Genomic DNA, 19,750 nt, shown 5'->3' with positions numbered 1-19,750 from the left:
CAGGCTCTCCGTCAGAGGGCCCTGCCAGCCTTGCGGATGCCCTCCTGATGGGGTTTGGAGCGCCTGCCACCTGGTGTCCAGAGAGGACACTACACCGAGCAGTGCAGGGTCCTGCCGCCCACAATTCCTGAGGCCGGGATCACTGTCAGATTAAATCTAAGGAAAAAATGAGCGAATCGAAAAATGTCAATTAACTACCAAACACATTAAGGCAGGTGTACAAGATAATTATAATAAATATTTTTAATTACGTTTTCAAACACTTAAGCATAAATGTTAATATTTGGTTGTTAGAAAATACACATAGTATTTTCTCCTCTGTGTTGACATAAATATTTGGCTTATGGAAATAATACCCATTTAAAATGAAATTTTTTAGGCACTTGGGTGCAGAAAGTGCTAGAGAATAAAACCCAATTTTACTTATAAGAGAGCAACCAAAACTGTATCTGATTAAATATTCTATTTTCAACATTGTTTGCATTACTGAGCTAAAAAAAAAACATTGTGACCAAATGTACCCATATAATATTTTGAGTTCCAGAATATTTTAAACAGGAAAAATTTGATAAAAATTTCAAGTTCCTTTTAGTCTGTTCACTGCGATGCTAAGTTTCAGTAGACACAACCCAAGGAAACAATGAATTTCTTTTTAATAACCTTTGCTTAAAAAAAACAGTCTTGGTGGGGCGGGCAGCTGCCCAACCATAAACCCCAACTCGAGAGTGCGGCAGGTGCACGCGGCTTTGAAACGAACGAGCAGGCTGACTGGCTGCCACCGTGAGCTGTTGCCATTCAGTTTCCGTATCAAATTACCTATAGATTTTTGGGAGATGTGTCAGTGAACTGTATAAATAAGACATAAAAGTACAGAAGCCACACAGTGAATGTGATTTCAGAAACTCCTGGACTGAGATCCGTCTCAGGAGAATGCCGGGCACATTTCTTAGGGAATACATTCTTGCTATTGAAGTCTTGCTCGTGAACGTCTCAGGCCGTAGACAAGAAGGTGCCGAGTTGCGAGGTTTGAAGGCCACACACTCCAGCCGCGGTGAGGACGGGAGCCGTCGGGTCCCGCGCTCACTGGGCCGGCGGCAGGGCCCGCAGGTGCTGCAGAAGCTGCTCGCAGCGGGCGGGAGAGCGGTGCTTGTGGACGACAGCCTCCGTCTCTCTCACCAGGAGCTCAGGGAACAGAACGCTGCCTGCTTTCAGGACCTCTGCAAAACAGCAACACGCACTTAAAATGCCCGAAATAAATATTAAACCAGCTACTGCTTCTGTGAATAAGCTTCACGTTCAAGTTAAAACAGCTACGAACAGAGCAGACTACAAAGCGAGGCAAGTTATCCAGGACTCAGAGGCCACGTGACCCAATGAGGAAGGGTCAGCTGTCCGAGAAGATGTAAGGGTCCTTAATACGCACCAGCCTAATAACAGAGCACCAGACTACACAGGCCAAACGTGGAGCTAGCCCTCCACGCCCGCTCTCAGAGTGCAGGTCAGTGAGGACGTGGCCGACTCCACAGCACCATCCACCAGGGGCCACGACAGAGATCTGCACACGCGTCCATCCAACAGCAGCAGAAGACACGCTCTTCTCGAGTGCCCCTGGCACGTTCACCAGACAGGCCACGTGCTGGGCCGTGAAAGACACCGTGACAAACTTAAAAAACGAAGTCCTAAAAGGTCTGTTGTCAGACCATAGTGGAGTTACACCAGAAATCAACAGGAAAATCCCCAAATGTTTGCAGATTAAACACCACATTTCTAAATAATGCAATGGTCAAAGAAGAAATCTGAAAAGAAACTAGAGATCATTTTGAACTAAATGAAAAGGAAAACACAACCAAAATTTGTGGGATTCAGTGAAAACAGTGCTTGGAGGGGAATTTACAGCATCGAATGCATATGTTAGAAAAGAAGATCTAAAAACCGATACTTTAGGGGCGCCTGGGTGGCGCAGTCGTTAAGCGTCTGCCTTCGGCTCAGGGCGTGATCCCGGCGTTACGGGATCGAGCCCCACATCAGGCTCTTCCGCTGGGAGCCTGCTTCTTCCTCTCCCACTCCCCCTGCTTGTGTTCCCTCTCTCGCTGGCTGTCTCTATCTCTGTCGAATAAATAAATAAAATCTTTAAAAAAAACAAAACAAAAACCCCCGATACTTTAATTTTCCACCTTAGGAAATTAGAAAAAGGAAGACCATTAAATACAAAGTGAGCAGAAGAAAATAATAATAAGAATTAGAGCGGAAATCCGTGAAACTGAAGCAGGAGATCAGTGGAGAAAATCAACCAAACCAAAAGCTGGTCCTCTGAACAAGTCGTGGCCACAGATGTGAGGACCCTGACGAGGCGGGCAGATCACAAGAACAGACGGCCTACATCTATCAAAGAAACGGAATCAACAAGTAACAACCTCACAAAACAGAAAGTACCAGCCCCACATGGGTCCACTGGTGAATTCTAGCAAACTTCCAGGAGGAAATGATACCAGTTCTCCACACTCTCTTCCAGAAGACGGAGGCTTCCTAGCTCACTCTACAAGGCCAGCATGACCCTAGCACAACACCACACAGACCGGACAAGACAACTACAGACCATCACTTCTCGTGAACAGAGATGCAGGAATCCTCAACAAAATAGTAGCAGATCGAATCCAACAATATAACAAGAATTATGCAGGAGCACCACGTGGGGCTTAGCCCAGGTACGCAAGGCTAGTCCAATACTTCAAAATCAATTAAGGTAATCCATTGCATCCACAGGCTGAAAAAGAAAATCACATGATTGGGTGCCTGGGTGGCTCAGTCGGTGAAGCATCTGCCTTCGGCTCAGGTCATGATCTTGGGGTCCTGGGATCCAGCCCTGCATCAGGCCCCCTGCTCAGCCGGCAGCCTGCTTCTCCCTCTGCCGCTCCCCCTGCTTGTGTTCCCTCTCTCTCAAATGAATAAATAAAATCTTAAAAAAAAAGTAAAAGGTAACGTACAAATAAAACAAAGGTAATATATAAATAAAAGAAAAGAAAATGTAATAAAATAATTGGAGAGAGCTCAGGTTCATGGATAGAAGAGTCAATACTGTCAAGATGCCGGATCTCTCCAACTTGATGTGTAGATTTAGGCAATCACAATCAAAACCCCAGCAAGTTACTTTGCAGATGTTGACCAGCTCAATCTGAAGTCTGTACGTAGAGGTCAAGTCCCAGAATAGCCAGCGCAGGCCTGACGGAGGAAAGTCGGAGACCCGACACAACAGGACTTTCCACAAAGCCAGAGGAACGCAGTGTGGTCTCGTCGAAAGAACAAACAGATCAGAGAGTCCAGACGGGGACCCGCGGTCGACGCGCACCCTCGGCCCACGCGCACCCACGGTCCTCTGATCTTTGGTAACACAGCAGCGGCGACGCAGGGGAGCAAAGGCAGCCTTTTCAGTACATGGTCTGGAACAAGTGCATGTCGCATGAAGAGAGAGAGAAAGGGAGAAAGAGAGAGAGGGAGGGAGGGAAGGAAGGGAGGGAAGAAGGACGTAGACACGGACTTTCCGTCCTTCACGAACACTAACTCGCAATGGATCACACACGGACTTAGGAAACTGCAAGAACTACAGGGCCTGGAAGAGAGCTCGGGAGAGAACCAGTGACCCCAGGTGTGGCGATGACTTACTGACTCAGGTCGTCTGACGGCCATGGCTACTGAGCGGCAAGGACATCGTCAAGCTGCCTGCTGCGGGTGTGTCCCCTGGCAGATGACTGTTTATGCTGTTAGTGCAAGGACTGTCCGCCTGACCCAGTAACCCACTTGTGCTAACTTGGCCGGGCCTGGTCTCCACGGGCCCCGGAACCCAGGTTGGCAGGGCGCACGCGCACACCTTGCACTGACCGCGTGCGTCCTTGATTACCTCCGCAGAGGAGGTGACAGCTTCTCGGGCTCTTTCTGTCGACATGAGTGCTTGGTCACCAGCTGTTGCTGGTGTGCGTCCTGCTGCCTTTCGCGGTTTCTGCAGCTGAGGAATATCCCCGTCTCTCTTCTCCACTCCCTTTTCTAAAACTTGCATTTCAGGATGGATTTTTCCCTGATTAAGTGCCAATTTCATCCGTTCTCGAAATCCCCCATCTCTGTGAAGTAACAACTCCGGGGCCTGGTTTTCCTCATCAGGCGGCAACAACTTTTGGTTTCTTGAAATTGCCAGCATTTCCGTAAGTTCTCTGAACGAGACCTCCAGGTCTCCCAGCGCAGACAGCAGCCGCACTCGCGGGCCGTCACTGCCAGCAGCTCCTTCTCTCCACCCGGAGACGCCGCCACGCTCCCCACAGGTCGGCAGCCAGAGACCCTGGTGATGACTTTTAAACACAACACCAAAGGTACGACCCGCAGAAGAAGTAACCGGTAAGCTGGTCTCATTAAAATTAAATGTTTCTACTCTGCAAAAGGCCGTATCAAGAGACTGAGAAGACAAGCCCCACACCAGGAGGAAATATGAACAATGGGCACATCTGATAAAGGACTGTTACCCAAACACACACGGGCTCCAAGAGCTAAACGATGTGAAAACAACGCAGGTGAGAAATGTGCCGAAGACCGTAACGACACCTCGCCAAGGAAGAGACACGGACGGCAACCCCGTCTGAGAAGACGCTCCCCCCGGCGCGTCCTCAGGGAACGTAGATCAAAACAACAAGGACACACAGCCACACCCCCCGCAGCGCGGCCCAAGCCCACGGCACGGCCACCGGTGGACGCCGGCGAGGACGTGGAGCCGTGGGTTGCCGGGGTGGTGCGAGATGGGGCAGCCACCTCGGAGGACAGTCTGGCAGCTTCTTAGAAAACTAAATACACTCTCGCCACGCGATCCAGGAATCGTGCTGCTTGGTATTTACCCAAAGGAGCTGAAAGCTTATGTCCACACAAAAGCTTGCATCCGTATACACAGAACAGCTGTCTCCACAGGCGCCAAAAGCTGCGTGTCCTTCAACATGTGGATGGACAGCCGTGGTCCATCTAGACAGTGGCTCACTGACCAGGGCTCAGAAGAAATGAGCTATCAGGCTGTGAAAAGACACGGAAGCATCTTTAATGCGTGTTAGTAAGTGAAAAAACCCAATCTGAAAAGGCTTCCTGCTGCAGGACTCGAACTCTAGGACGTTCTGGGATAGGCCCAACTGTGGTGATGGCGGAAGACCAGAGGCTGTCGGGGTGGGGGGTGGGGGGCGAGCACACAGGGCAGCGAAACCAGCCAGCGCGACCCTCCCATGCACCGTGGACTCTGGGTGGTGCTGACGTGTCCGCGGGTCACCAAACTGACGACCACGCCACCTGTAGGGAGGGCGCTTCATGTGGGGGGAACTTCAGTTGTGGCGTGACCCCAAAACCACTCTAAAAAATAAAGGTATAACTCAAGAGTTATTACAGGATTTAAATTCATCCGATGCTGCTGGACTAGTACACGATAGTCTCAGCGTAGACAAAAAGAACTTAAAAAGAATCTTCTTGGAGTTGGTGGTGGATCATGGAAGTCTTTCAAAATCCCCAAGGGTGACGTTTGTGTGGCATTTTGGCTTTGTGGTAGCAGATACACCGGCTTAGATGATCGATCTTCTTATCACCTTCCCCGATGCTGAGTCGGTCAACAAACACCCAGTGCAAGCCTACTGTATGCCAGGCACTGCGGATGCAGCAGGCAACAAAAATCCGTCCTCGGGATCCTTTCATGGTTTAGTCTGGGGGCAGCAGAGACGAATCAGAATGAAGAAGGAAACCAGTGTGGTTACTGGTGATCATTGCGGTAACTTGGCTGGCGGCGGCTGAACTCTGGGGTGGGGAGGGAGCCGATGGGCGCCGTGGGCCAAGGACTGGCGTCATCCAAGTCATCCTGCAGGGCGACTCTGGTGGACGCAGGCAAGCTGACTCAGGAGGGTCCCGCCCTCAGGCACGAGGACGACGACATGGCTGTTGGTGGCCACGGGGACACAGCTGGGGGAGCAGGTTCGGCAAATGGGGGTGCTGTCCTGCGCTTGGCCTGCAAGCTATGGCCGCCATACCCTCTGAGCGTCTGGGCACGTGTGTGTCTAGAGTTTGGGGCAGACATCTGCCTTGGACTTACGTCTGCGAGTTGCCAGCATGTGGGTGGCATCTGAAGCCAAAGAGGAGAAGCAATCACCAAGACAGCGAGTGCAGAAAGAAGCAGCGGCCAGACGGACGGGAGGAAACCCAGGAGTCAGCATGTCCTGGAGGCCACGGGATGGAGGCGGTGCCAGCAGTCCTGTGGAGTACGTGCAGATGCAGGAGAGACCCGAGCAGCAGGCTGCCCTTGGCGGCAAGGCCCACGGGCACCGTGACGGAAATGGCTCTGGGGGGTGAGAGGGCACGCAGACTGGCCGCGGGAGAGGAGCTTCATCTTGTCAGTGGGACACAGCAAGGTCATCAGGCAGGAGGCCCGGGAGGCGTGAGGGATTGAGGGGAGCACAGACGGGGAGAGCCGGTCACCCAGGAGACAACCCCCTGGTCTGCTGGACAGGAGAGACTGGGGTGTTCGGGGTGTGTCCATACGGGACATTAGACACGGCTGGCTGGCTGCTGAGACGGGACAGCAAGGGGGCAGGACGTGCGAGGGGCTGGCGTTGCCGTGGGCACCCCGAGGTCAGCGGTGCAGGGGCAGAGGCTGCAAGCAAAGAAGAGTGTGGTCGGCCTGCTGCCACGACTGCGCCACCTCGAGTCCCAGCACGTCTAGAAGGTGGAGGACGGGCGGTGCACACACTGCCTCCTGGGTACTGGACACCTGGCCTCCGGCGGGAACCACGCCGTGGGCTACGGAGAGGGACAGAACTCATTATTTCTCTCACTGGAGAGGAAGGAGAGAGGAGAGCAAGGTGTGGGGTGTGTGAGAACTTGGCCGAGTAACCCAGACCCCACACATGCACCGGGTACGGCTGCAGAGCTGAGCCAGGACACCGGTGTGCCCCCCAGCTGCTGGCGCCCGGAGAACACCGCCCGGCTGTCCAAACGTGCCGCACTGCCACCGGCTCCCGCCTGCGACAGCCCGAGGGGGTGGCTCTGAGTGCGTGTGGGTCCCTGGGGGGTCTGGGAGTCAAAACTGTGTCTGTGACACCACCAGGCATGGCCATCTGCTCACTTCGAGGCACGAAGCAAGGGCAGGGCGGCCTCGGGGTCCGCGAGCCTCCTGCCACCACCCATGCCCGGCAAGTTCCCTCAAGAATGTCCTCAACAAAGCAGTAAAAATTCCTCTATGACGTCAGTCCTCCAGCACCCAACTTTTAATTTAATTCATTAATTTGGAGTTAGGTTGTGAATTTTTCATTGACGTGACAGCACCTTTTAACTGGAGCACCTGGCTCATTTACACTCCACGATATCGCAGCTGAGGCTGGATGTGGCCTACCGTCTCCCGTTTGTCCCTCGTTCCTTGACTTCTTCTGGACTACTTGCATATTTTTTACACTTCCACTCTAAGATCTACTGATAGGCACCTCTTACACCTCTTTGCATTATGCCTTCCGTGGCTGCTGCAGGGCTGACACGGAAGCCCCGCTCCCCGGGCTCTGCTGGGCCCACTTTCCGAGGGTGCGTCCCGTGCGGTGACTGGGTTCCCGCTGTGCCTGGGTCCCCAGGATGCTGCTTCTCCCGTAAAGAACGACCAACCAACAAACCACGGGACAAAGTCAGCACAGGCAGACGCAGGCACCCGGCAGAACATCTGCTCAAAAGTCAGTGAAGTGACAGTATTCTGCTCCCAGCAGAAATTCCAAGTACAGGACACTTGCTTCTGCCACCCGGAGCTGGGCAGCTTCCCGAACCTTCTCTTCCTGAGACTATTCCGAGCTCTGCGCTGACCAACCTGACTTCTGGACGTGGCTGACGTGCAGGATGGACCATCAGGCGTGAACGTCGCCAGGGTTCACTGTCCGGGTAGCCTTCGGGGGACGACCGCCTGTCTGGTGTGGGGCAGTATCAAAGCACACCCACAATTACCCGAAACGGCGCCTCTCTCTTCCAGCCGCGCACCTGCTTGAGGCCAGAGTCCCTTCACGCACTTCACCCAACGATGCACATCACGGCCGCCGGACACAGAGAACACCTCGCTGTCTTCCATTGAGATTCGCAAAGAAGCAAAACAATGCCATTCCTCTTGCTCATTATTTTGTTTTGAAAAATGTATCTTTCAATGGGCTCACTGTTACTCTAAACAAATTAATACATATCTAAGATTTTTCTCAACTTTCATTTCTTTTTTTTTTTTAAGATTTTGTTTCAAAGAGAGAGAGAGAGAGCGCGTGAGAGAGCACAAGCACTGACTGGGGTGAGGGGCAGAGGGAGAAGCAGACACCCCGCAGAGCAGGGAGCCGGATGTGGAGCTCGATCCCAAGACCCAGGGATCATGACCTGAGCTGGAAGCAGATGCTTAACCGACTGAGCCTCCCAGGTGTCCCTCAACTTTACTTTCTATCATGGCAAATGTCACGGACTGTAACCCACAAGGACAAAGCCCTTGGGTCGGCCCTGACCGTCCAAAGGGGTTCCAAGGCCACCGACCTGCTGTCCCGTGCTTGAAGAGCCGGGTCCACACACTCAGGACAGGCCTCAGAACCATGCACGTGTCACACCACGCCTACCTAACACCGCATCCTGGACAGCGCCGTCTGGGTCATCGAGGTACACGAGGAGCTCTCTGTACAGGAACTGAATGTTACTTTGGTAATAGGACTTCCCGTCGTCGTTCGGGATACACGCCAGCCACGTGACCAAGGCAGAGGTGGCCGCCAGCCTCACTTCATGGGAAACATCGTCCAGACGCTTCAGGAGCTCTGGAGGGAGGGCAGGACAGGACAGTGAGATAGAGACTGGCGCAGGGGCCTGACTCCACAGCAGAGGGCACTTGCCCTCCGGCCCCGGGAAACCCACATCCTGTGGGGAGATTGGCACTCACACGCAAGGGGCTGGGGGCAGCTCCCGCTGTCCCGGGACCCCCGACCACACTGGCCCGAGGGTGGACAGGCCAGGGTGGGTGGCGGAGTGCCTGGTCCTGTGCGTGCCGTGCCTGTAGGCAGGCCTGAGCTGTTCTGGACCTGTCTCCCCACCTGCCCCAGGCCCTCTGTGGCTCCGAAATGCTCAGAGTCCATCACCGCGGGCATCACACCCTGGCTGCCCCGTCCCCTTGATGCGCAGACCCCCCCCTCCCCCAACTACGGGCTCTGGGGACAGAGCTCAGGGCCTGCTGAGATGACAGCCAACACCTGCATCAATTTTGTTTCTGCTGAGCTCTGGGGCTGGACCACTCAGGCGCTGAAAACAGTAACCATCTCTCCTGTGGGTAGAAACTCTCACAGCTGAGGTTTTTATCAAACGTACACTTTTCTCACCCAAACTACAAGGAAACTCTGGCCCTGTGGCTGGGTGTCTCTGGAGACTCAGCGAGTGTGGCAGGAGGTGGACATTGGCGGGAAGCAGGGCAGTGGCCCCACTGGCGGGAGGCCTATCCCCTGGACACAGGCACGGAGGGCTGCGGGCTCGCGCTGTTCTGCTCTCAGCATGTGGCTCTTGGCTTCCTGACGGGCATTAACTCGCAGGAGGTGCTCTTTCCTGAGGGTTCTGGGCCTCATGGAAGCAAAATGGCAGAGGCACACATTTGCAAACCTCGTAGAGACCGAGGTGGGCATGGCCAGCACTGCCTCACCCAGTCCTGGGACGGCCGGCGAGGCGGGCACACCATCACCTGTGTCTCTCGCAGGGATTCCTCCCCTGTCCTCACTCCTGCCGGCTCAGGTCGATGTTGGGGTGGTGCCTAAGCCTCTTGCTTTAAGTAGAAGGGAGGGCCTGGAAGTTCACTTCGGGGATTGTCAGTGGTCAGCCGTCACGGGCTACGGCTCGCTCGGAAGAAAGGTGGCTCATGTGGGGCCTGTGCTGGGCGCGTGCATCTGAGTCGTGGGAGGTCTCAGAGAGAGCACCTCGGGCCGTCCGCCCTCCGTGGCCAAGTGGCAATACTTCTGCAGACACGTCGCTCCCAGGAGCACGGGGCTGTGCCGCAAAATAATGGAGCCTGCTGAGAAAATCCTTCTGGGCTTCAAATAAGCCCAAACGCCCCAAAATGAGCCATCTCCTCCCTGGCTTTTGTTTTAGAATGTGAGCAAAATCCCAGCTAAGTCTGGACAGTCGCTAAGCCATGCCGGCTGGATTTGTTCACAGACAGAAGGACAAAGGTCATCCGTTGTCGCAACGGAAATAAACACAAAAGCAAAAACAAACTTGTAAGAAGGCGCGGGCAAGGTGACTTCGACTCTGGGTTTCATCAAGATGCATGGTCTGCAAGTCTGGAACATTCTGAGCCACCACCTCTTCTGATGTTGGCCGTCCGTCCGTCCCTCGTCCCGAGCTACGTGTGCACAGCCCGAGCCTCTCCCAGAGGACGCGCATCTTCCTCTCACGGCGTCTGCTGTCCGCCATGTCCGGTCTTGTGCACGCAGTGGCCCCACTTTGAATCTCATCTCTAGGAAGTCTTATGACTGCCTGTTAGAATCACCATATGCCACAGCCCGGAGGAGGGGCAGGTGCCGAGGCCCAGCTGCCTGGCTGGGGCCGGGCGTAGGACTCAAGAGCCATGGGTGCGTCTGGACGCTGCAGGCCCCAGCCAGCGCCAATCCCGCTGCTTCGTCTCCGCAGGCCCCTCCCTGGAGTCTCTGCGCGGCATTCGAGGAGGTCTCCTGGGCTCTTTCTCAGTGTGCACTTCTGTTTGAACCGGGAGCTGGGTTCTAGAACTCGCACCTCCCCTCTGGCGATGGGGTACCTGCCGTCCTTCCTCACGCTGGGTTTTCCTGGTGCTTTAAGGGGCCCCCTGCATTGGCGACTCTGCGCCTGCCTGAACTCGCCCGGCGCTGGGGCTCCAGAAGGGCGGAGATGCGGATGGCAGGCACGGTCAGGTGCCCGCCCTCGCAGCAAAGGACCCCTGCCGTGCGGCGGGGCTGCACCCCCGATTCCTGGGCACAGGCCACCCTGTTTCCTGTGCTACGCTACCTATCCCGACAGTACATCTGTCACGGCCGCACTGGACTCTGCACCACCCTGACCGAAAGTCAAAGGAGCAGTTTCTAGTTTCCCTATAAAAGAAACAAAGAAAAACATCCTACCGGGGTAAATCTTGATGAACTTATCTGGATCAACCGCACCCCTGCAGGTTTTTAGAAATCTGTTAATGATCTGGCACGAAATTAACCGAGTCATCTGAGAGTCTTCCTCCAGGGTGGTTAGAATGTCCGGCATCAGTGTCTCCTGCACTTCCCGGATCTGCAACGAGAGGACACGGGATCGGGGATGGGCCCCAGTCCGCGAGGACACCACTAGTGATGGGCCAGGTGCAGCCTGCCTGTCCTGGCAGGAGCCTGGCTCTCATACAAACAGAACGGAGTCCAGATGCCATCTTGAAATTTTTACACAAGAAAACCTGAAACTGATCGTAAAATCTAGATGACTTGAGCAATTTTGCTTAACTCGGTAAGTTGATAAATTCGTGTTCACACGGTCTCAGAGACACCAATCCCACATAGTCTGCCACTGACTAGCATGGCTGTCTACTGTGTCCAACAAAATTTGGGGGATGCTGTGACTCAGATCAGGGCGGTTCAGCGTAGCAGGAAGTGGAGCTTGTGCACCAGGCAAGCCCGTGGCCCAAGCCCCGTGTGCAGGTGTGGGGCTGAGCCATGACAGCAAGGCCATCAAACTGCTGCTTCCGCTTCCCTGACGGTAACACAGAAACCCCGAGATCTGCCCAACTCAGGTAGGTTCCTGCGGCTACGCTCTCTGCTCTGCAAAGAGTAACATTCGGAACGGAACCCAAGAACCCCCCCCATGACAAGAACACAAGCTGTGGGTCACACCCGCCCGTGGCCCCCGTGCTCCCGCCCCTCCGTGGGCTGCAGAAAGCGGGGTCTGGCAGCCGTGCGTGTGCGCGCACGCCTCCCCCTGCGGCAGGTGCCCTGGCGAGCCCCACCTGCTTCTCCGACAGGACCTCGCTGCTGATGAGCGCCCAGAGGCAGGACACAGCCGCTGTGCGGATGGCTGCAGCGGTCTTCCCTGCGTGCCACTGCAGACTGGGGACCAAGATGTCCTTCGTCACAGTGTCGAGGTAGTGGTGAAACTGCCTGGGGCGGAAACATAGGAGCACAGGTGAAGAGGAGAGAGCCAGGCTCAGGGGAAGCCAGAACCAGAGGGCCGCGGCCTCCTTGGCGCAGGTTGCCTGCGGGGGAGGGGGCGGCCTTCTCCTGGCCTCTGCGGGGCCCAGATGCAGGTTCTGAGCCTCCACGGAGACCCCACCCCTCTGCGGCAGGGGCTTCGCCCGTCTCTCCTCCTGCCTCTGAGAGAGGAGGCGTGAGGTGACCAGGCCAGCAGAGTCACTTGCATGTGTGGCCATCCTACACACACACCCCTAACCATCTCCTTAGGTACATTCCGCTCCCCCCGAGGGGAGAGCACAGCAGGTCTGCACCCAGGGCTTGAATGCCATAGCTCGCGGAGACGCGGACGTTCCTGCCAGCAGTCAGGGTGCGTCGTCTCAATGGTGAACCCCCAGGTCCCAGTCCGCCTGGCTGGCTCGGGGCCGCAGAGCCACACGCTGAGCGCCCCCTTAAAAGCCGCACAGAGGAACATCTGAGCACCCTCACAAATCCCACTGTGCCTCCGCTGTTACATCGAAACATGTTTGGTTAAACGAAGAATCCATCAACTTATTTCTGACATTATTCCAAAGCATATTTCAAAGGTGGCTCCCATCCCAAAAGCCAGCTGCTCTCGGACACTGAAAAAGTAAAGCTTCCAGGGCGAGGCCTGAGCTGCGCGGCACCCTGGCTGCTCCCTGTGTCCAGCTGGCCGTCCCTCTGGTCCGTCCTGGAACTCGTCCCCCATGGACCTCCCTTCTGGGGAAGGCTCCACCTGCTGGCTTCCAGCAGGGGGCATCCGACAACCAGCAACGCAGGTAAGAGCAGGACCCTGGTTCTCCACAATTCACACACACAGATTAGGTTTTCAATGTGCTTTAACTTTTATGCAAAGAGCTGCCGTTTCTTGCAAGTGATTCACAAGAGGTCTCTTTAGAAAGACCTAACCCTGAGTGCTGTCCTCCGTGGCGTCCAGGTCAAGTGGCTGGAAAAGCAGAGGGCCAAGAGCTGGCCAGACTCAGCCATGGGGAGATAGGCAGGCCCCATGTGTGGCTGGGGGTCAGTCAGAACCCGTGCTGGAAGCAGCGACACGTTGCAGAGTTAGACCCAGCATCTGGCGCCTCCTATACATGGGAAGACGCACGTGGGTTTGCAGGTGGGTCCCCGCTGGAATGAGAACGCCGCCCAGAGAGACCGTGGGTGCACTGCTCCTCAGTCCCGGCCACCTTCGCGGCAGAGCTCTGAAGACAGACCTCCTACTGCCCCTGTCACCCCTTCCCCAGTCCTCAGTCAGCCTCTAGGAGCAGATGGAGCCGAGGTGGTGGCCAGCAAGGCCTGTTGCACGTCCAGATGCCCTGGAGAGCAGAGGCCGTGCGTCTGGGGGTGGGGATGGTGCCCAGGGCCCATGCTGGGGCACTCCGTCCATGGAGGGGGCCCCCCAAAACAGCACCTCCTCACACTGAGAAGCCCCGTCTTGCCACTGTCAGATATTTGTGAGACCGAGGCCACGGCAGCCCTCTCAGCGCCTGCCCTCTGCCTCTGAGCGGGACCCACAGGTGGACACGTTCTGGCAGTAGAGGGTCAGCAAGGCAGCCCTGGGGCTCCCCCTGCCTGGGGGTTGTTCAGGCCCCTGGCAAGGACGCCAGGGAGCAGAGGCTCGGAGCCGCCAGCCGACCTGTGCCCATACCCCCTCGCGGCTCATCCACACTGAGCTCGGCCCAGGGTGGCCCTTGGTTTTTTTGGTCCCTGCAGGCTCGAAGCTTGTGCCGGCGAGCAGGACGCAGAATTCCCTGCACGTCGATGGGCCAGCAGAGCCCCCAGCGAGCGTCCCAGCATGCTAGTCACTGCAAACACTGCTCCTTCCGAGGGGATGGGGTCCCCACACGCCTCACTGTCCACCCCCGGCACCCAGCTCTGCTCTGGACGGGCCTCTGCCCTGCCGTGGGTTCAGGTCGCCCCCTGTCCTCCCGCCAGCATCCCTGCTCTCCTCTCCCTCACTGCAGAGCCGTCGCGTTGGAGGCCCTTCACGTGTCTGCGTGGACAGAGGTTCTCACCAATGGTGATTCCATCCGTTCTTTGTGAGGTCTGAAAAGCTTTTAAAACTGAGAACATCTAATATATAAACCATTAATAGTTAATGTTCCCTAAAACCTCTTCATCTGATGGAATTTTAATGGCCACACGAAAATGACTTTGCTTCACGTCTGTCAGGTGGGCGCGCATTGCCGGAGCCGTCTGTTTACCCAGGGAGGGCGGCTGGCGCCACAGCCCGTGGGTGACCCCAGCTCCCGCCCGAGTGCACCCCGCAGAGGCCGGGCAGACCTACCCCTGGGAGTCGACGGTCTGCTTGGCGCTCAGCAGCACCCGCGACAGGGAGGAGAAGAGCCGCAGGCGCATCTGCGGGTCTCTGGACGGCTGGAGGCAGCTCCGCAGGATGGGCACGAGGTGGGGCAGCACTTCTCCCAGCGCCGGGCCTGGAAAACACACACACCCGGTTCCCACGGCTCCTGCTTGTGGGGGGACGGCCCGCGGCCGCCGGGTCACCGCCGGCACCGAGCACAGCACGCGGCTCCGGGGAGGGGCCACCGCCTGTCCCACCACCTTCCCTTCCTTTTGGACTGTGGGTGTCAGTGTAAAAGAAAACATTTAACTCCCGAATCACGCTAATCATTCAATATGGAAACTTCCTATTTCCTTCTATTTTTCTAGATTCTTAAAAAAAAATTCAAGTCAAGCAATATTTTAAACATCAACCAAAATAAATTATTCAGAACACGTCAGGTGTTTAATATTTGCCCCTGCACTTGGCAGCCATCGCTCTTCTCAAGCTTGCTGCTGGGTGGGCACTGGCGCAGGTCTCCCCAAGCAGCGGGGGCCTCAGCCACGCGGAATGACCCTCAGTATCTAGAATCGCACTGAATCGTGATTGGAATAAACAGTCCCTGGGGTGCAGACACGCACTCTGCTCGCACGGACATGGGTCATGGAGCGCCCCCACCGCCCCCAGGCAGGCCCTCCCGGCATTCCACAACCAGCAGGGCCACTCCCGGCCACCCTGCTCATTCTGCAACAAGCCCGACAGCAGGCAAAGCAACTGGAATCTTCTCAGAGGCTCCGACTCAAACCCGGCATCAAAGCTGCAGGATGGAAAAGCACGGGGCGCCTGGGGGGATCCGTTGCTGAAGTGTCTGCCTTCAGCTCAGGTCATGATCCCAGGGTCCTGGGATCGAGTGCCACACCGGGCTCCCTGCTCAGCAGGGGAGTCTGCTTCTGCCTCTGCCTGCCACTCCCCCTGCTTGTGGTCGCTCTCTCTTTGGGCCAGATAAATAAATAAATAAATAAAATCTTAAAAAAAAAAAAAAAAAGATGGAAAAGCAAGGCTCTTTGTTAACTTGAGACCAGGTGTGGGTTTTGAAGAAGAAAGAGAAACGAAACCAGACAGGACGTGTGGCCCAGGAGCAGGACGCCTCCAGCACGGGTGAGCTCTGAGTGTTTGCTCACACGCACTGTGGTGTATTTTCCTTCGACATCGCACAGAAGACCAATGTCCAGACGATTCTCACTCGAGGAGGGTGGGGTCACTCAGCAGTAGTTGACAATCTCCCACTTTCTCAAAAAACAGAGAAAATGTACCAGCAAGAGGACAGAGGAGTGTCAGTGAACGTCTTCCTGCCCCTTCCGTAAATACACTTCCAGCTCACGCACGGTCTCCTCCTTACCAGCCGGGCACCAAAAATGCGTCATTTTTAAATGTCGGGTCTGTTAAACGCTCTCTAAAAATAAGGAGAAAAACCCAACCAAACTGCAGGGCATCTGTCCACACTAATGGCATGAAAAGATGGGTAAATCTGAGCTCCGGCAGGGAGTCCTCGAGCACTGCATCGACCTGGACAGCCGCGGAGCCACACCCATGACCGGCATGTTCTGGACGTGCTGGTACCTCCAGGATCACGGGGCACCTGGAAATGAACCCCTCCAGAACATACAGGATGCTTTCCAACAACGGGTGCAAATACGCTATATTTACGCTCTGAGAAAACACTTGGTTCACTGAAGGAAAAGCACACAGTGGCCGGAACCCCCCGCCCCCGTGACACCTGCCCCCCTGCATGTGGCCTTCGGCCCAGCGTTTCCTCATCAGCCCCAACCGCGTGGTTTACAGCCTCTGGCCGCTTTCTAAACTGGGGAGGGAAGCTGCCGATCAGGGTCTGAAAGTCATTTTTGTTGTTTTTTTCAAGAATCATCTTTTAAAATGAAGAATGTCCAGTGAACCCTCCGCAGCCAGGGCAGGAAGGAGGCACGGGTGTGAGTACGCGCTTTGCTCGAGGAAACGTTCTTTCACCCTCCCACCGCTGGGCAGGGATGGCCTGGAGGCCACGCAGAACGCCTGCGTGCTGAGCTAAGTGCAACACCGCGCAGGCATATCTGAAGAGCACGGGCTACACGCACGGGAGGCCTCGTGAAATCGCACCGTCCAGGATAACATCAAAACCACATGCCTGGCAGACCGTGAAGAGCCATGTTACATACAGTCTTCAAAAATAATGTGCTTGGTGTTTTTAAAATTCAAGTTTTGGTCCTCAAAATGCTGGTTCCCACGGGCGGGAGAGACTGAGTTGCCCTTGGTTCAGCCGGGAGCCTCCTCGCGTGGCCGGAACCAGGCTGGGCATGGCGGGAACTCACCTGCGTGGGTGACCACCACGTCGAACTGCAGGAGCTCCACGGAGTGGACGGTCCAGTCGTGGTGTGAAGCTGCCAGCCGCTCCATGAGGGGGCCCACGTGCTCTCGGTAGAGATCCTGGCTGCCGTCCACATCCTGCACCGCGGCCAGCGCGTCCATGGTCTCCTGAACCTGCAAGCGCGAGTCACAAGCTGCGACACCCCTCTCTCGAGGCTCAGAAGCCTCAGTGGAGACCCATCCTCATCATCAGAGAGTGAGAGCCGCTCAGGCCACTGCGAACGTTCTACCAGTAAGGAAGCCTGACAAGAGCAGCCCTGGAGGGCCCGCCGCGGCGAGGACGGCAGGCGCCCCTCTGACAGCCGCTATGCACGCCGCGTCAATGCCGTCTGGACAGCAAACAGCAAAACAGACGTGCATTTACAAGAGAGTCAGCCACCGTGTCCCCATCCTGCACAACGCCAGGGGCGCCCAGGGAGAGCAGGCTTCCCAGGAGACCGCCCTCTTCTGGGGTCCTCAGCCCCCTCTGTGGCGAGAGCCGGTGCCAGGAGGCAGAAGGGCACTGGATTGAGCAGACATACTCTCTGCCGGCCTGAGATCACCCTGCGACCGGCCCACCCACCACCTCCCAGCCTGCAACCTGACGCTGGCCGGTTTCCTTCCCTGGGGTCCGGGGCACGCACACTGGGCTCCGTTTGTTCCCAGCGGTGCCAAGCTGCCTGCTAAGATAGGTGCCCTCTGGAAAGGTGGTTTTTTTTCTTATCAGGTGGAGGTGTACTGTCCCTGGCAGCACTGCAATACCAGGTCGGTGTGTGGAGAGGACGGAGCACGCTCCTACTCCATCTTCCTGCTCCAAAATCCATTTACTATATTGTCTTTGGAGAGAGGACACACCAGACGTCAAACTGATAAGGAGACATACTACACGTGATCTTAGCCAAAAGGCCAAGAAGTGGTGGAAAGGTTGTTTTTAAAGAAAGAAAACAAAGTTCAGAGGCCCAAGAAAGGAGAGGGTGGGCAGAGGGCCTCCTGGGTATGGGGTCCCATGATGCGCCCGGGTGCCTCTCCATCATGCAGGTCGGGCCCAGACGGAGATCTGCCCGCTGCTGTTCAGAGAAAGCCAGAGGGAGAACCGCACTCTCCTAGCGAGGGGGCAAGACACCGGCGTCCTGACAGTCCCGGAGCCGGAGGGGGCCTGGACATCAGAGTTTTTATTATTTTTTTTATTTTTTTAAAGATTTTATTTATTTATGTGACAGAGAGACAGCCAGCGAGAGAGGGAACACAAGCAGGGGAAGTGGGAGAGGAAGAAGCAGGCTCCCAGCGGAGGAGCCCGATGTGGGACTCGATCCCAGAACGCCGGGATCACGCCCTGAGCCGAAGGCAGACGCTTAACGACTGCGCTACCCAGGCGCCCCCAGCGTTTTTAGAGCTCAGACCCAGAGCTGAAGGAACGGAAGTAATTCTGTAAAGCTGGCCTGTGATTAGCCAGGAAGTCATGACACTGTCTTCCCTCTGGGCTGTCGGTCACATGTGTGTTTAGCTGCAGACTAGAAGTGAGGACGGGCTCCTGTCCTGTCTGCGTGTCGGCAGCTGTCGTCCCTGAGACAGGACGATAAGTGGACAGCTGGGGGTTTTCCGGAATCCTGGGCGCCCTGAGGGCCACCTCACGAGCGACTCATCCCACATGTCCCACACATTCCTCCACCTTGCTAGTCAGCGGACTCAGGTGAGCCTGAGGCTTCGGACTCCAGAGCAGGAGGGTTTCTGGATGGTGGTCCCGCCTGCTCGGCGACGAGCACCTTCCGGAGCGTGAGCTCCATCACCCACACAGCAAAGCGGGGCTTCCCCGCAGCCTCACCTTGTCGCTGAGGCCCGTGGCACCCGAGAGGGCCAGGACGGTCACCAGCACTTCCATGAGCTGCAAGCTACACCCTCTGCAGTCTTCCCGGCACACGGAAACCAATGTCTGCACGCACAGCAGCAGGTGCTCCCCGTACAGGCGCTGGGAAGAGAGCAGGGAGCACTGTGAGCCAGCTCTCCCCCGCCCACACGCCCCTGCCAACCGCCCTTCCCACCTCAGGGCCCCCCTGCCACCCTCCCTGACCTTCTGCCCCTCCCTGTCCAGGTCCTGCTTCCCTCAGCCCCAAGGTCCCCCTGCTCCCTTCCCTTACCCTGCCCCCCACACCCTCCAGTTCAGCCTCCCACCACCCCCGTGCCAGGGCCCCCCTGTTCCCTTCCCCTAGCCTGCCCCCATCTCCACCAGGTCCAGCCTCCCCCCACCCCACCCCAGGGCTCCCCTGCTTCCCCCTTGCTCCCCTCAATCCTGCCTCCCCCTGCCCCAGAGCCCCCCTGTGCCCCTTCCTGCCCCAAGGCCCACACCGACAGGACACAGCACACTAGGACCACAGGAGCGCCTTCTTTCATGGAAAACTTTCATGGTGTTCTTTTCTAGGGGAAACTGAACACGGCCCGAGAAAGAAATGCTTAGTGGTCTCTTGGTTACATTTAAAGAAATTCTTATGTGTTAGCCATACATCCCGTAAAATTCACAGGAGAAACGACAGGGCATCTTGGAGCCGCCTGCAAGCACCCAGCCCTCCCTGCCGGCCCCCAAGGGTAACAGAGAAGGTGGAGGAAGTGGACAGAACAGGAGCACCAGAGGCCATGGCCACGGAGGCTGGGTGGGGGCGTGGGGGCTTCATCGCTATTCTCTCCACTGCTGTGTATTTCTGAGTCTTTCTGTAACATAAGTTTTAACCGAAGTAAATATAATTCTGTGGTTCAGGACGTGCTTCCTGACGGACGGGGACGACAAGGGGGCGCCTCCGCCAGGTCCTTCCAGCCAGCCGCTCACCTCGCGGACTTCAGCCTCATCAACCGCGGGGCAGAACTCCTTAATGCCCGTGTCCATACG

The 19,750-nt window shown here is 56.2% G+C and overlaps 1 protein-coding gene, 1 non-coding gene and 1 pseudogene across 2 annotated transcripts in view; all 3 read right to left on the bottom strand.

Annotated features, from left to right (window-relative positions):
- Positions 1–228: 228 nt before the first annotated feature.
- DNAAF5 (dynein axonemal assembly factor 5) overlaps positions 229–19,750 on the bottom strand; it is a 47,093-nt gene continuing 27,571 nt past the window's right edge. Inside the window, exons 7-13 of the mRNA XM_045813272.2 lie at positions 18,695–18,838; positions 16,839–17,007; positions 14,482–14,629; positions 11,993–12,143; positions 11,133–11,289; positions 8,625–8,816; positions 229–1,217 (exon numbers count right to left, since the gene is read on the bottom strand). Coding sequence (XP_045669228.2) covers positions 1,081–1,217; positions 8,625–8,816; positions 11,133–11,289; positions 11,993–12,143; positions 14,482–14,629; positions 16,839–17,007; positions 18,695–18,838 — 1,098 coding nt within the window. The 3' untranslated portion in view covers positions 229–1,080. The remainder of the gene's footprint in view (positions 1,218–8,624; positions 8,817–11,132; positions 11,290–11,992; positions 12,144–14,481; positions 14,630–16,838; positions 17,008–18,694; positions 18,839–19,750) is intronic.
- On the bottom strand, positions 1,385–8,615 carry LOC148110450 (mediator of RNA polymerase II transcription subunit 4 pseudogene; annotated as a pseudogene).
- On the bottom strand, positions 17,601–17,790 carry LOC123802593 (U2 spliceosomal RNA). The gene has a single exon (XR_006782580.1). It is a non-coding gene; the product is annotated as a U2 spliceosomal RNA (small nuclear RNA).

The sequence above is a fragment of the Ursus americanus genome, chromosome 2, assembly GCF_024610735.1.
Source record: "Ursus americanus isolate L20-20 chromosome 2, mUrsAme1.1.p, whole genome shotgun sequence".
NCBI classification, from domain to species: domain Eukaryota; kingdom Metazoa; phylum Chordata; class Mammalia; order Carnivora; family Ursidae; genus Ursus; species Ursus americanus.
The sequence above is the reverse complement of the archived record's forward strand: the minus strand, read 5'-3'. Positions and strand labels throughout refer to the sequence as shown.